We start from the raw sequence: 16,787 nt of genomic DNA on the forward strand, positions 1-16,787 counted from the left end.
GGCTTGGATTTTCCCTCTTTTCTACAATGGAGAGCAACAGGAAATGAACAATTCACAATTTGAAAATAAACCTGTACAAAGCACAAAACTGTGAAGGGATATCTTCAAATTGTTTATGCCAGTGTTTAGACCTCAAAATCTTCATGCCATAATCTTGAAAAAGGATGAAAGCTGATGACTCATACACGTTTTCTCACCAAGTGAAAGATTAGTATTTTAATAAGTACTTTAATTGAATTTACTGTATTATTAATACTTCAAAATTACACTGAAGACTACCAACAAGACAAAGATCCTAAAGGACAATTTACTATTTTTTATTTACATGTGATATATGTAGTTATTCTGATTTGTTGCATTCTGTCTCACCTTTGAATGCTGCAGCAATATCTACTTTCAGATACCCATTCTTTCAATATGACCTTTCTAAACTAGAAATGATGGTGCTTACAGATGCAGTTATTATAATTTATATTTTTGTACACTCTTAAAGCATACAGATGAGGTTATTTAGGAACGCTTAAATAATCTTATCTGTATGCTTTAAGAGTATACCAAAATGTAAAGTAGTGATTGAAGAGTGGTTAATGCGATTCCTTGCAAAGGACATATTTGGAAAAAGTATAAGCTGTAATGGTGCTTCCAGTTTATATAATCTCACTTAGTTTTAATCTACTTTTCCTTGAAGTTTTTCTCTTCAGCATTGCACATCTCTTGCTTATGAATTCTTGCAGTGACTACACTACACTCACACAGTTTCACTGCAGCATTTTGCTCATCTAACTCAGGTGATGAAAGTGTTACACCCCTGTACCTAGACTGAGTCTGTCATAGTGATAAGACTGGTTTAAATCAAAACATACAACTAAATATTAAGTACTGTCATGCACAAACTGGGAAAAGACTACTTCAGAGCAAACTGTATTCTTTAAAATCCTGCTACATGAACAACCTATTGAAGAAAGAAAATCTACACAGGCAACACAAAAATGTATAATCATCAAGAACAGAAAAAGAAATTAAAAAAACATCATATTGAAGCATGCAAACATACACATGCATTAGTGAATTGCAGAGAAAAATCAGGCCTAACAAAACCAGGAAAGTTAACTGTTTAGCAAGTTATATTAATGGTTAAGTATTACCATGAAAAAGAAGAATGCCCTGTTCAGAGAGATTATTTTTCCATGTGCTCTTAAGTAGTTAAAACTGCATCATAATCATCAACATAACTTTGACAGTGAACTACAGTAAAAATAAAATTATACTGCTTTATATTATTGTAGAATATCTTGATTGCAATATCAGATATTGCATCAGAATCTTTTCACTATTTATAATGATTAAGCTCAGCTGATAACACAGGCAATTGTGAATGAAGACCCAAGTTCAGCAAGACAATGAAGTGGGGAGGGGGAAAAAAACAACCCCAAAAAAATCAGGAAGGAATGCAATTAAAGATTGGTTTTCAAAAATAATCACCTTTATGCTTTCTTGCAAGAACAGGGCTGCATGAAGACCCCCCTCCAGCTGCAAATCACAGAAAGTAACACATCAGGGCAAAGACAGAGCTAATGAAATCATGAAGGAATTCTAATAGCCACAAGTGGAAAACAAAACAAAACAAAAAAAAGCCAACAAAGCAAAACAAAAAACCCACAAAACCAAAACAAAAACAAAAACCAAAGCCAGGAAGAAATAGCAAACTTGTTGCTTTTGAAGTCTGAGGTTTTTTGATCATTTGACACCAAATTACTTTTAATATTCTGTGCCACTTGTGTGTAGTTTGCTTTCAAAAATGTGTTCTAAATTTCCATGCTATGATTGCTTCCAGCTAACAATTTACCTTCCAGAAGCAGCAATATTGGCTGACCCATTAGTTCAATACAGACTCCTTACAAAAACCCAATCAGAGACTGATTCTTTTGAAACAGGTATGTAGCAGTTAAAGAGAATTTCAAGAACATGCACTCCACAGACAAGAAAGCTGATTTTAATAGTTAAGGATAAGCTTAAGTCATGCTTTAATTTCATGCTGGTTTTGGTATTCAGCAAGGAGCTCTCAGTTAATACAAACTCTGATTAGATCTGCTTTTATGAATCACAGTTGTCAGATGATTGGTAAGAACATTCATTTTGTGAGGTTAAAAAAAGTCAGCATATTAAACTTGCTTTGTGTAACAAAAAAAAAAATCATCAACACAAACTGTAAAAAAACCCTCAGAAGTTTGTAATGAATAAATGAATGTATACCCACTTAAAAGGAGGGAAGGAATTTCATTTAACCCTCATGCTTTACTAACATTGAGAACTAGAGCTGATGATGTATGCTCATTTCCTCGTACTCCAACTGCCAAGAGCAGAGCTCACCTATGAGTTCCACAATGCTCCCGCTGCGGCTCCTGCTGGCAGGTTCATCTTTGGATACACTGACCTGAGCAATGCCCCCACAGGCAGTCAGGGCATGGAGCAGTTCAGGGGGGGGAGTTCTAAAGAGCTGCTGCAGCAATTCTAAAGCTCCAGTCACAACATTATGGTCCTGATGCTGGGTATAGTGCAGAGTCAGTTCATAAACCTGAAAGCCAGCAGAGTATTGGAGTAAGTCTCTATGAAGACAGACCATATTACGTGTGTTATCCTATACAACATCAAATTTCAGCAATGAATTAAGAATAACACATGTTTGGTATATATGATCTTCACCACAGTCTTCCAAGGGGGAAATATCAATCAATTGTAGCCACTTAAATGCCTTTTTGGTAGAAGTCTGGTCATTACTTATCAATAATTCCACTCACTGGACCAACTATCACTCATCAAGATAAACAGGAATTTGAGAAGTCAGAGTGTTCAGTATCAAACTAATCTATTTATTTAGATCACTATTTATTTATCTCCCTCCCAATTAGTACTACACAGGTAAGGGTTGTTATTCATATTTTACCTGTATAAGTTGTTCTGGTGAAGGTGAAATCTCTGTTTCTTTCCTTGTTACACCAAAACTGCCTTTCAGGCTGGTATCTTTTACTTGCTGTTGCAACAAAGGTATGAGATACCTTAGTGTAAGTAAAACACCCAGAATTAAAAGAGTAGGACGATCATCTTCTACAGGAACCAACAAGCCTGAGGGGAGAAACAAAGTTGCCAAATAGCTATTGACAGTGGCTAGTTTCAACACAAATGTTATTTCATGTAGTCCATATAATAGTTTCTTAAAAAAAAAAAAAAAAAAAAAAACAGCAACAACAAACCTAGCAGCCACTTAAGAGTGTTTTCCAAATGTAGAAACATTTGAAAATATGCATTTTATACTACTAACAATCAATTAAGCAGCATGGGAGAATGATCAGAGGGCCCTGTCTCACCTTCCCTGCTTCCCACCTCTTTTTACTCCATAAAAGCACAAGTTGTTTTGGGGTTTTTTTGTAATAGCTGATGCTGTCGTGAGATGATCTAGAGATTCTTGCTCCTCTCACCTGCCTCCTCTCTCCACTTGACAGCTTACACCCAAGTGTAATTCCCTTGCTCACAGATGCACTGCTATCCTAATGGAAGATATTTGCACTTTGCTCTGTTTTGGGAACTGTCTTCCATATACCTACCTGTTAATCACAACCAATCCCAAAGTATATTACAAACTAATGTAAGTTATGGAAGAAAACACAATCTTCTATCCAGGGAGGAGAAAAAAAATCAGAATCAATTCTTGGAGTTCCCATTCATGTTTCTGTTTGAATTCTGCATCATTGCCAAGGACATTATCACACATCACTTTAGAGGGAGGAAAGTCACAATGTAACTGTTGAATTTTTCACACTTCTTGAAAGCAGCAAGGCTAACATGATAACACCTTATGTATCTGCTGGTCTTCCTCATCTCTCCTTTTGCAAGACAGTCTACATAGTAAAGAACCCCTTGTCAAAGACAAAATTGAGGCAAGTTTCCACTGAAAGCCAGAGATGTCTCTTGCCATGACTTGCAAAACAAGCAGAAGACCATGCAAACTTCCCAGCTGAAGAAATAAGGAAGCAATATCTGATACAAAGTTGTGCACTTTAAATTAAAAAAAACTTCAATTTCTGCTCTAAGTTATAATAGAATCTATGCAGTGATCCTCTAAGAAAGATCACGGGGTATGTGATCGTGGCCCAGAGCACAGCAGGGTACTCTGCACCTCAGACCTGCTGCACTAGCAACCAAGCTGATGGACCACGCAAGTCTTCAGACTCCCCAAGTTCACTCAGAATCCTCAGACCCCATTTTCCAGCAAGCTACTTGTTTCCCAAGCCTCAGCTACTTCTTTTTGATATTACTTACTAGCACTGCAGCACAGAGAGAGACAAATAGCTTTAGAAGTATCTTCCTCTAACTTAACACCAGATAGAGAAAGTATCAGCAGTTTTCAGTCAAAGTATCCTTCCTTTACCTGAAAACCTTTCACATATTCAAAGTGATACATATTCTTACATGTAATGTTACTTACACAAAAAGCCAATTAATTTTTTTGCCCTGAATCTTACCTAAAAGCACATTCAATAACCAGGCATAAAAATACTGTGTTCTTCGTGAATGTTGGCAGATGCTCACTGCTGATCCTGCTGCTGTTCGACGGATAGTGGGGGAACTGGACTTAAGATTAGCTATGAAAGCCTTCAACAAAACCTAAAAACAAAGACACCTTACTTAACTTTTAATCAGAAGTGAACTAAGAAGCCAGCAAATGTATTTTTCATTTATTCAAAGCATTACTTCATGCACATCAAGCAAAGGCAACTACTGCCTTAATTCAGATGTGCAGCTGTAACACTGCTTTCTGTACCATGGGATGGTAATGCTGCTAACTCACCATGCTTTGGGATTTAACAGGGAGCACTAATAGGGTAAAGAAAGGTACCTTAATCTCATTGTCATTTGCAAAATTGCCAAAGGCTGCCATGATTTTGGGTATTGCTGCAGCCAGCGTCTCCTGCACCGATTCCTCGGGTCTCTTACTGATCCGTGTCAGACAGGGCAAAAGGTTCACCAGGTACGGCCTAAGTACGGCACAGGAGAAAAACTGACTTGAGAGCAGAACTACTGAACCCTTCTAAGTAGGGTTCTAACCCTTTTAATTCATACTCCAGTTCTGTGGTATTACTAAATCATACAAAAATGTACCTGTTAGCTACACAGAAAATAGGAAAAAAAGAAGAATCTTCTGAATGCAAGAGAAGAATACACTTAAAAAATATACAAGTCATTATCTTCACAAGTTTCCCCCCCCCTACAGTAATGTATAGCATAGAACTAAAACTCCATTAAATAAACACACTTTATTTATGATAAAATAAACTCAGAGAGAATACGGTAATAGCAATTCCTCCAACCTCCTAATTACATACTTAAAACTTCCCAACAGTAACATTCTGTTAACATCTATATTTCTTTAAAGGTTCTTTGGAAAGTTCATTATTAGAATGTGTTTACCTGCACTTCTGAGGCCGCACTAGATGGGCAAGCTCAGCAAATCTCCAGAGTGCAGCACGCAGACTTCTTGAAGCACCATTCTAGACAGAGTATATAACTATCACATTTCATCATGCAAAACCATTTCCTACAAAAAATTGCCTACAACATACAATATTGTATATTTTACTTAAACAGATAAAAATATAACGTGTCTGGAAATCATAAATTTCCTTTAGCCAAAAGGAAGTCAGGTCAGTTCCATGACTACCTTCATTTTTCTAGCTGGCATTAGGAGTTTTCTGAGTAATCTAAAAGGAATAATAAGGAACACCACAACAGAAAAGGAAGTGTCTGAGTTCTCTGCTCTGCTGAAATCTGCTTAAAATACCACAGAGAAAAGAAACACTGATGCGAGTCTGAAAATCACTGTAACACTTGCAGAGATATAAATACAGCGCAAAATTGACAGCAGAGAAGGTATGCAAATAAACAACATTCAGCTTTTCTGAGTGCACCAAAGGAAAAATCAATATATTGATCTGTAGCACTTCACAATGGATTGACTGCTGAAGTTTATTATCTATTTGCCTGGACTGACATCTTCCATTGTGCACCTCACCTGAACCAGAATGCCCTTACATTAGTGTCCAGGGATGTAGCACAATTCCTTAGTGTTGTTGGAAATACAGAGAAATGTGGAAGTCAGGATGCCTAGGAGAGTGTCTACCTAATGTAGTTCAAACCCAACCAAAATGCTTCTCAAACTGAGTCCCCTGAAGATAAAGCTGAGATGTTTGAAAACTGTCATTTCTTTATTACTTTCTTCAGCTGGTATATCAAAGGCTTGCAGCCTTGTTAGCAGGACAAGTAAAAAATACTTGCATCTGAATTACAAGACATGCATTTCCCAGGTTCACAGCCAAACAACAGATTCTGGCATGGTTTCTGAAGTGATCCTGATGCACAAACAAATTCAGTCTGCTGGGTGCTCCTGTTGCATATGCTACCTCTCTCTCACCTGTCATGAATCCAAGAGCACCTTTCAAGAAGTACACGCCAACTGAACAACAAAATATTTCCTCCTACACCCAGTTAAAAATATGCAGAAACTTTGGAGCAATTTGTATGTTGGCTGCTTTCTGTTAATTAAGTAATGTCCATTTCCAAACTCTCAAAAATATTGCATGACATAAAGGTACAGTAATACAGTAAAATATCCACACATGGCCCTACATCTAACACAAGAAAAGCTATGCATATTGGTTTTGTGACTTATCTTCTAGAGCTCTATTATTCCCTCCACAAACAAAAAAAACCCAGTATCATGACAGTCTGACAAGTAACACCTTTATTTTCAGTCTGTACAAGCCTGACCCCATGTTTATAGATGCAAGAGACACAATTTCAGTGATACTGTTCTAAACATGGTATTTCTCTTCTGCAGTCACAAACTTCAAAAAGGCTATTACTAAATTCATTCCTGTGGACATAACTGAATTGTAGCTTTTGATACCTACAGAGATGCCTCAGTATTTTTCCCTATGCCTCTGTAAGAAACTCTAAGTACACATCATACATTCATAAAGTAATTGCAGCAGGTTACTTCAAGCCTTAATTCTCCATGAGGTTGTGTCAATTAAGAATGCCACTGTCCTCTATCTACTTTCCATCACCCTCTTGGTTTGAGTTATTCTTTCCAGCTTAGTCAGTGGAGGAAGCATCATGAATTATTCCTTTGGGTGGGGAGTCACTAAGGCTAACTCAAACTGCCATTCAAACCAAATGCTCACATTTTCTGCCAGATAAACTTTCAGGAGTGGTTAAATCCAAACAATGGGGACAGCAGTGAGGAATTCAGTAGAATAATACTTTAAAACAGTCACAAATCCTTCTAAAAATGAAGATTTGACCTTGATCTTAAAAGACAAACTACTAATTTATACTAATACTACATTCCAATATACTAGAACACAGACTGAATACATTTTTAGAAGAAAGAACACAAAGGAAAAATCACTCACCTTTTTAATCTCTTTATAGAGTTCTAACTGTAACCTGGGAAGATTGGAATCCATCAAAGCCTGCAATAAAATGCATTGAGAACATACTGTATCACAGGGGAGGTGCTTTAGAGGAAAAATGTTACACTTGCAGTAAAACAGCTTCAAACAAGGCACAGAACTATCTAATGGTCCCTATATTTGATGTATAACTGAGGAAGTGATAAATATTGAGAGGAGACACCTTTATCCTTCACACAAATGTGGACAAACTCCACAAACTCTAACAGTTACTTGCAGTAAATATTGACTGTTTTACTGACTCTACCTGCAAAAGGCCATATGGGATCAGCCTACAAGCAGAACTGAACTCTTGTGCTTTCTGGCAATCACCAGAAACAGCTACTCATGAACAGAACATTAAACCACAAGAACAGCATTCACAAGCAGGAAAAAGGCACTCCCTGCTACACGCCCCCACTGGCAAGCTGGCTTCTACTATTTCTCAAACTGAAGCTGTATTTGTACCTTTACCTTTAACAGCCCCTGAAAACCCTTTGTTTCATGAATCAGCCAATTTTCTGCATCCAGTTAGTACACACACCACAAGGAGCTCTGCACACCAGAAGTGTCACATCTCAGGATCCAATCAAGCATACAGCAAAAGGGTTCAAACCTGCAGCCTGGCTAAAACTCAGTGCACATGACATGAAAGCAAGCACATAGAAGTAGAAATTTTCTGTTCACCCCAACAATTCTCTACCTTCAAAGTATCAGAGAATAAGAAGATATGAAAATATAATCTTTTTATAGAGAACAATTTGTATATATATGGTTACCCTTCTTCCACTTTTTTCCCTAGTGTATGCTACGATTTATGAACATTTCCATCAGCTCATCCTCTGAGGAGATGAGACCCTCATACAATCTGAAAGTGCCTACATTGTGAATTCATACAGTGCTATATTGTGGAGTATTTAATTTTTTATTCCTTGCCCAATAATTTCTCCATTTCTAATTTTCTAACTGCCTGCCTGGCCACCACCATTAAACTCCCACCTTCACAGGATTACTCATCATGACTACAAAATCTTATGGTACCCACTGAGCTAGAAGCCACAACTGCTTCAGCACAGTGAGTGGAGTGCCTGTGGCTCCTCCAGAGCCTGATCTCCCCAGCTAAAATTGTAAGCTACAAAACTCCATTCACCCCAATTACACCTTACAATGGCATTGCCTTCCCCAGAAAAATCTTGGCTGGGTTGGATCTTTATATTAACATAAGCACCCCAACTATAGACGGAAGGTGCCAGGATGACAGCAGGTAGGATTTACTTCACAAAACTTTGTTTTTATGAAAAGTTCACTGCCTATATATATATATATATATGGATATCAAGCGACACAAAAAGGCCCCAGCTATTATTTGGCCTTGAGGCTAAGTTGTCCTTACAACACACCCAAGTACAGGAACTCTTTTTGTTAGTGTACAGCTGTATTTTTAGCAGAACAGAATCTATAATGTCATCACTGGAAAAAAAGCATAGTAAGCTCTAAACTGCTACAAGAATAAACTCCAATTACTGAGGCCAATTGTACTGCAATCCGTGTGAACAGTCCCACCAGTATCATTAGCACAGAGAATACTACAACATCATGCATCAGCTTTAGAGACAAGGCAGCTTGACCTTATCCACAGAAACCTGCAAAGTCCCAGCTTGGTGTTTTTTCTTTTAAATGTATCACCACAGTTATTTAAATTTTGAGCCATTTACACTGTCTTTGAGGTACTGACAGGTGGGTGTCATTATACTTGAAGATGACTTACAGTGTTTATCTAAAGTTAAGTGCTCAGCCTTGTCTGCACAGAAGAGTTCATTTTCTAGTTACAGTAATGAGCATAAACTCCAGATAGACACATGGTTGCATGAGTAATGCTTACATCTATGGTCTTTCATTTCAACAGAAGCTACAAAGTATCTTTTGCTAACCAGCAAAAGAATTAGCCTCTAAAAATGCCTGAGATACTAAAAAATGGCTGAACTTTGACTAAAATGCAAGCTTAGGAGTCCAACAGCTCTGTTCTACTTACCACAAGCATCACTGGCACTCGCACAACCAAAAAGTAAAACTGGACAGCTTTTTGTTTCTGCATTTATACACAAGTGTCTGCCCAAGTTTTTAAATTGCTTCCACACAAGATAAAGCATAGAAACAGAATACAAAGTACACCCAGCCTCCATAACAGCCTGATACATCCATGTGTTTAGAATATCACAAATGTTACCACTTAAGAGCTGAGACCAACTGCCAAGCTTAATGGCTGAGAGAAAATGCCAGCATTTAAAAACATTTTAATCTTGAAAACAAAACAAACTACCTTGTAAGTTTTTCAAGTTACTCTGAAACATGCCAGAAAGCAAAATTATTAAATAGATTAAAGAATTTATGAGGTAAATTTTATACAAGTCTACATAAGTGTTTCATGGAAAGTAAGAAATAAGCTTATATTCTTTAGGACTGTTTCAAAGTAGCTTTTAAAGCAAATTGAGTTAAATAATAATGCATGCATTTCATAGAGTGCACTCCCTCCAATAGAAAAACAGTCAAATCAGAGTGAAAAGAGCAAAGTGCTATTGGGCCAAACAAAAAAAAGCAAAGAACTCACACCTCCTCATTCCCTATCATTATGGAACACACTACACAATCTGTAAGCTTCTTCATACAACTTCCAATCCCCAACACTTAATTCATTCAGATATGAATGTTCAGTTTTCTTGCTTCTACACACCTCTCCATATGAAAGAAAATTATTATTTGCATATTTCTAAAGCACTTTGCATCAACTAGATTATTTATGTAGGTACATAACAGTGTCTTAAAGTTCAATTATTTCAGGAAAAAAACAAACCCCAAAAAAGGAAGTGAACACAAGCCCCTCCTTGAAGCAGCAGCTACAAATTACTCATAAGGTTCATTTTAAGATACTTTGAATCAAGATTTAGACCTTGCATGACCTCCTGCGAATGCCCATCTGCTGTTCTCCAACAAGCTCTTCATTCTTGATCACAGCAGGGGAACAAACAATCTCCAGAATACTATATTTATTCTAATTTCTGCCTGAAATCTCCTCCTCCAAGTCTCAGCAAACCACACTACCTTTCAATCAGCTTTTAAAAAATATTTTTACCTTTCCTCATGCTAAGTGTCTTTATGTTTACAGAACAATAATAGGAGTATTCCTCCCACACAGGATGATTTTAGAAAAGCCCACATTCCTGTTTTGGTTAACTTGAAGAGAACAAAGTTAATGAACAACTGAAGACAAGAATAGATCAGAACAATGAATTACATAAGACAAGTTAAATATGTTGATCTGGGCACAGAAACCTCTCCTAAGAGAGAAAGAGCACACACAGAATTTAGTACAGAAACTTACTTAGCCTCTTACATTGAGATATCATCAACAGTAAGAAAGGCAACTAAAGGAACATCAGTGGGAATTCATACAGGACACTGCATCAAGAAGAGACAAAATGTGATAGTAAAAGCTCTTACTTTAATAACTTTATTAAGGCATTCATCTGCAACCATCCGGACATCAGATTCTGCATCCTCACTGCAGAGGAGAAAGAGCTCCATAGCAATGCCCAGCAGCTTCTGAAATTCTGGGGAATTCCTAAATAAACAAACATTACAAAATTACAATGTGCACCATGAAAATGAACACCAATGATGTTTTTGAAAGGGTTTCATAATCCAACTACATATATACCATACACACATATGCAAGAGGAGAAGACATTTAGTGTACTAGAGCACTTCATTATGAGTTGGGAGATCATTTCCCAACTCTTTCCTACATAACCTGGTAAGGTATTTGATCTCTGTGCCTAAATTTTTCTGTCTGCAGTAGAAGGAAAGTGCCCACTCCACCAAGAGGTAAACAAAAGTCCTTCTTAGATTTTGAGTTAGTTTAAAAAAAAACCCACACCATTTCAGTTTTAAATAGAAGCTCAGCATTTAAACCAAGCAATTATAAGGAATCCTCCCAACAACTAACACTCTAAAGTTGTTATTCATCCTAATGAATTAAAGACATTAATAAATAATCAATAAATGAAAGACACTGCCTTACCTTAATGACTGAGCAACTATGTTTTCACATATTGTTAGACAGTGATTAACCCGATCTTTCTTGGTAGCTGCAAGTTCTTTCTTTCTAAAGGAAGAACACAATGATGTGTGTGAGACAAGAGTTCAACAGTGACCATTCAAACACTTGCTAAAGTAGTGTCTAATCATTGCTCAAGAAAAAGCTGCATTTGCACTCTCTGGTCACTCCATAAACAGCTCTACACCAACTACCTGCAGAGCAAGGACTTCCTCTGCAGCTGGCAGCACATGGGCACACAAGCAAAGGAGAAATAAAAAAAGAATGAAGAATGAATCATTTAACAGGGAATATCACATTAATTCCATAACTTTCACTGAGAAAATGCTTGGGAATGAAAATTGAAGAATGAAGAGTAAAGGGAAAGGACAGAAAAAATGATGCAGTCCTAGAAGAAAGCAAAAATAAAAGAAATTGATAGAGGAAGGTTGGAGAAAATAAGCCATGATAACAAAAAATAGCTCTTTTAAAAAGACCCTCCTCCTACATAGCATCACCTTAGCCTTTTTTGTTTGCCTGTGTCTTGAAACTTCAAGTTGTATTAAATGGACCACTTTGAATCTGAAGTGCAAAGGATGACAAAGCAATGCCATCACACACTGCATTCCTCCAAAGGTAATCACAAAAACAGCAAAGCTCAAGGCACAATCTGCCCATTGAGAATAACATCCCTACAGTAACACTTGGTATAGCCCAGGAAAGGCCAAGCTGAGTGCACAATAAAGAGAACAAAATGCACAGAAACAAAGAATGTGTATTTACAAACAATAGAGAGCACAATATGAAACATTTCTCCTTTGCAAAATGTGTTTAACATTCACTTCCACATGATACAAGCTCTTGGAATAGCAGCTCTTCCCTGCTCCACCCCCAATGAAGGAACTGAAAAGAGAGTGAGACAGACTCCCAGTTCTGACTGGGAAATGTTATTCAAGTCTGCAGTCTCTCCTACACCTAACTTTACTGGCACAGAACCACTTCTAGGAAAGCAGATGTTACTTTTAAATAATTAACCAGTAGCAATACTGGAGCAAAACCACCCACCCAAAGATACCTCTGCTGAGTGTTTCACAATAAAGAATTACCAGATTTTCACTCACATTCACAGAGAATCCTCCCTTTTGCTTTCCAAATGAAAACTGATAATTTTTAGTATTTCATTCTCTCAGCAAAAAATAGCAAAAATCATGAAATAGCAAAAGAGTGTTTCTGAACTAGAAGCTGGAAAACAATGTGAACAGCCTTGAGTTACATTAATAGCAGTAACACAACATCAAGGGCCAACAGCAAGTAGCCAATAAGCACATTAAATTCAGCTAACTCAAAATACAGAGTTAGACAAGTGTTTTTAAAGAACTACACTGCATTATTTAGGAACTTCAGCTCAAATAATAGAAGAGGTTTTCAAAAAATTCATTAGTACACCAGTATCCCTGTCCCTGGAACTGAGGGGTTCAAAAGTCTGTGTTCCCAAGATTTCAATTTTTCTCACAAAGAAAATCTCATCTCATCCCAGAAATACTTTCTACTTTTTAAAGTTTAAGGAATAGCTCTGAACAAAGCCATTTTTTCTGTTTTAGTTTGGCAGCATTTTATTTAGGCAAGCTAAACAGCCAAGAGGATCTCTTCTTGGACTTAAGATACTGGCAGAATATGAGCAGACAACCTGAATTTGCTCAAGATACACAATGTCTTTCTTTCTCTCCATCTTGAAAAAGTGTCAGAGTCCTTAGGAGCATTTCAGATCATCTCTAACAAAAAACAAATACTGTCCAAGATGTCCAACTGATTTTGCAACATCAGCACCACTGATGTGAGCAGGCACCTCAGAAAATGATTAAATAATTTCAACTTTCATGCTAATTTTACCCAGCAGTCCCAATCTCTTATGAGCACCATTTTCAGTACATATTTAACCCAAAACCAGAACAGGCACATCTGAACTTGCCCATAAGCTCAGTATTTCAGATACAAGACACATTGAAAATCCTGCTGACAAAGTCTACTTCCAGAATAAAGTTCTCTATTATCTACACATAACACAGCCCTGAGCAAGGCAGGCAGTGTCTGAGTTCAATGCTGTTCAATACTGCTCAGACTAGCAGAGATCAATCTCTTGTGCCAATTTCTGTAAACAGAGAGCACCACTAACACAAAATCTACACCTTGCTGAAATTAGTAACTTCAAAGCTTAAAAAGGCCCAGCTGGAGAAAATAGAACTTCCAAAAAGATAATTTAAAGAAATGAAAGGTGGAAGGAAAATGCTTAATGTATATTATGTATGTGCACATATTTTCTATTACCTCCTCTCCCCCTGTAGGCACAGAACAGTATCCAGAGAGAAAACACATGATATTTTTTAGTTCAAAAAAACAAATAAAGCTCTATTCAGAAGTATCATGAAGTCCACAGACAAACTGCTGATGAGCATACCCAGGGGGCCAACAACAGCATCACACATTTGATGAATCAATCACACACATCTGATGAGTAACAGAAGGCAGGAGATATGGAAGCAGCAGTTATCTACAGGAAAGCTCCATCTCACTCACACAGGAGTTTAATCCCCTGTGTACTTCTACACTCCAGGAAGAGTAACAAACAATGTAAGAAAACCAGCAAGCCCAGATAATTTTGTCCTGAGTTCAGATGAGCTGACTACAAGGAGTTGCAGCTCCAATGCTCATTTTTATGACACCTTGAAATTAAGAATATGTGAAGAGTACAGAAATTCTAAAGCTCAGCCAGTGATAAGAAAAAAGGGCCAAACCAAATAGCTTGACATTAATCTTGACAAAAGTAACAAAACTAAAACCTGCTCTTCAATAGCAAACAGAAATATGAGTGGATCAAGAAATAACTCAGTCCAAATATGGGGGACACTGGAAACAAGGTGCAGTAATACAGGATTATAGTGATGGATTGCCAAATTAACCAGAACTGCTCTGCTACACACCCTAGACATGGTAATGCCAAAAAACCATCAAGGAGCCACTTCTAACAAGCAGGGCAATAGGTAAAACCCGTGCAGTTCATGTGATCGTCAGTAAAACAACAAATTCATGCTAGGACTCCATATAGCACTGACCAAACCAATCCCTGACCACAGCTCCAGTCAAACATAAAAGACACAGAAAAATTGAAGAGTACAGAAAAAAGCATATTCCTTGGGCTTTTACAGCACCTTTTGCTGTAAAGGTAATGGTTAGAACCAAATGGTAAAAAAAAAAAAATTACAATAAGTGACTATTAGAATAAATTGACAAGAGAAAATGTAAAGAATCCACTTTTGGATTCACAAATCAATTACACCATATTAGTAAACTTTTAAGTAAATGGGAGCTTTGTGATCCAAAACAAAACATCCAATTTCTAACAAAATTGGAGTCTGAAAAAGTTGAAAAAATATAAGGAAGAAAATTAGTTGCCTCAGCAGAAGTGTAGAGAAGCAATATGACAGAGAACTCAAGTTAAGTTTACATAGAAGGGAAAAATCCCAACAAGAGATAAGAAAGAGGGGACCAGAGACTGACATCTGACTGTAAGGCATGATGTAAGCATAACACATGATTATTGCTGATTAAAATCTCTTGAAACAGAAAAAGGTCCTATCTTCTTGGTAAAAGCTTGGATTTAATTAAGATTTTATTAAAAAAGGAGAGGATATCAGTATTATCAAAAGTTCTGGAGTCATTGTCTTACAATAAAGTGAAGAAAGACATAGACACCTGCTAGGTAAACAATTAATTCTTCTCAACTCCAATCTCTCTGATCTTAAAACATTTCATAGGAGGAACAGTCCTCAGTAGGATGGTAGGAACTTACTACACAGAACTACAAGAGATTTACCTGTTATTTACAGAGAACCACAACAAAGATGAACACCCCAAACACAGAGACAATTTTCCTTTCCAGTCTAATACAAACAAGAAAAAATAAATGCAGATAATGTTGTGAATTACATTCAATATGTCACCTTCTATTTCACTAAAAGTCTGGGAGGCCTCAGCAGAGGCTGCCACAACAGCTTTTCACTGGCTTTTCTGAGGCTCAGTGCTGTCACTGAGTTTGTCCAGTTCCTGGGGGCATACAGTCCCATCAGCTTTCTGAAAACAGCCTATTTTTAAACACAAAGCAAAGTCAACGAGGACAACTCCAACAATAATTTTTTAATGTTTACAGTAGAATATACCTAAATTTAGACCACCAAACCAAGCATAATATCACAAGCACCACAAATGATTCTAAAGATTTTCTCTTGCAATACCATGACCTCTCTCACCACTAACTTTCAAGACAGAAATTTGAACAGCACCTAGGAAAAACTGGAAATAGATGTTCATCCATGCCACCTAAAGTACTAGCAAAAAAAAAAATAAAAAAGATAAAAAAAGCATAAAACAGAACAATTAGTCCCTGCAGACCAGTAAAGCACCTAAGAACAACTAGCTCATAAAGAAGATGAGTTTTCTCACCTATTAAGCATCAGAAGTGTGGAAATGCACCGTGATTGTTTGAGACAACACTCTCCAGAGACAAACAGCACCAACCGTGATAATTTAGTTGGCAACCGTGTCAGAACGTGCAGAGGGAGCAGGTGGCCAAGAGCCCAGAGCCACTGCTCTGCTCCTCTGCCAACTCCGCAGCAAAGTGCCAAGGGAGAAGTTACCTGCTCCTCAACCCTGCTGCTTCTCCCTTCTCCCCAACAGCAGGAGAACAAGTATTAGTGTGACTCGTGTGTTTATCCCTGAAAAGCTCCGGGCCCTGTCACGGGCTCGGCAAAAGGCGCTGGCGGAGGTGCAAACGCAAGGGGCAGCACCGCGGCACTGAACAGCTCCTTGCCCTGCTCCACCCAGTAATGCCCCCCAACGGGAAAGCTGAGTATCTCACGGACCTAACACATTTATCCCTCACATTTAAGAAAGAAAAAAGATATTAGGAATATTTAAACGAACTTCTCTTAGGTGTCTGTGCAGTACATCTCAGCACGAGACTTGAAATGAACTTTGTCACAAACAGACATCCTTCTGAAAGCATCAGAGCTCGGACTTCAACTCTAAACTTTCGATTCACAAATACCAAAACTTGTTTTTAACTTCAACGTGAACTTTCAGGGCACTGCTCTTACAGGAAAGAAGAAATCCGACCGAAAAATAACCAATAC

The 16,787-nt window shown here is 37.6% G+C and overlaps 1 protein-coding gene across 3 annotated transcripts in view; it reads right to left on the reverse strand.

The window, feature by feature from the left end:
* HTT (huntingtin) overlaps window positions 1–16,787 on the reverse strand; it is an 81,104-nt gene that overhangs the window by 63,590 nt on the left and 727 nt on the right. For 2 of the 3 annotated variants that reach the window (XM_063157463.1, XM_063157465.1), the window contains exons 2-10: window positions 11,587–11,670; window positions 11,007–11,127; window positions 7,470–7,529; window positions 5,467–5,546; window positions 4,895–5,033; window positions 4,521–4,662; window positions 2,945–3,123; window positions 2,371–2,575; window positions 1,483–1,530 (exon numbers count right to left, since the gene is read on the reverse strand). In XM_063157463.1, coding sequence (XP_063013533.1) covers window positions 1,483–1,530; window positions 2,371–2,575; window positions 2,945–3,123; window positions 4,521–4,662; window positions 4,895–5,033; window positions 5,467–5,546; window positions 7,470–7,529; window positions 11,007–11,127; window positions 11,587–11,670 — 1,058 coding nt within the window. The remainder of the gene's footprint in view (window positions 1–1,482; window positions 1,531–2,370; window positions 2,576–2,944; window positions 3,124–4,520; window positions 4,663–4,894; window positions 5,034–5,466; window positions 5,547–7,469; window positions 7,530–11,006; window positions 11,128–11,586; window positions 11,671–16,787) is intronic. The other variant, XM_063157466.1, reaches the window with a different exon arrangement.

This window comes from Melospiza melodia, chromosome 5 (genome assembly GCF_035770615.1).
Source record: "Melospiza melodia melodia isolate bMelMel2 chromosome 5, bMelMel2.pri, whole genome shotgun sequence".
NCBI lineage: Eukaryota > Metazoa > Chordata > Aves > Passeriformes > Passerellidae > Melospiza > Melospiza melodia.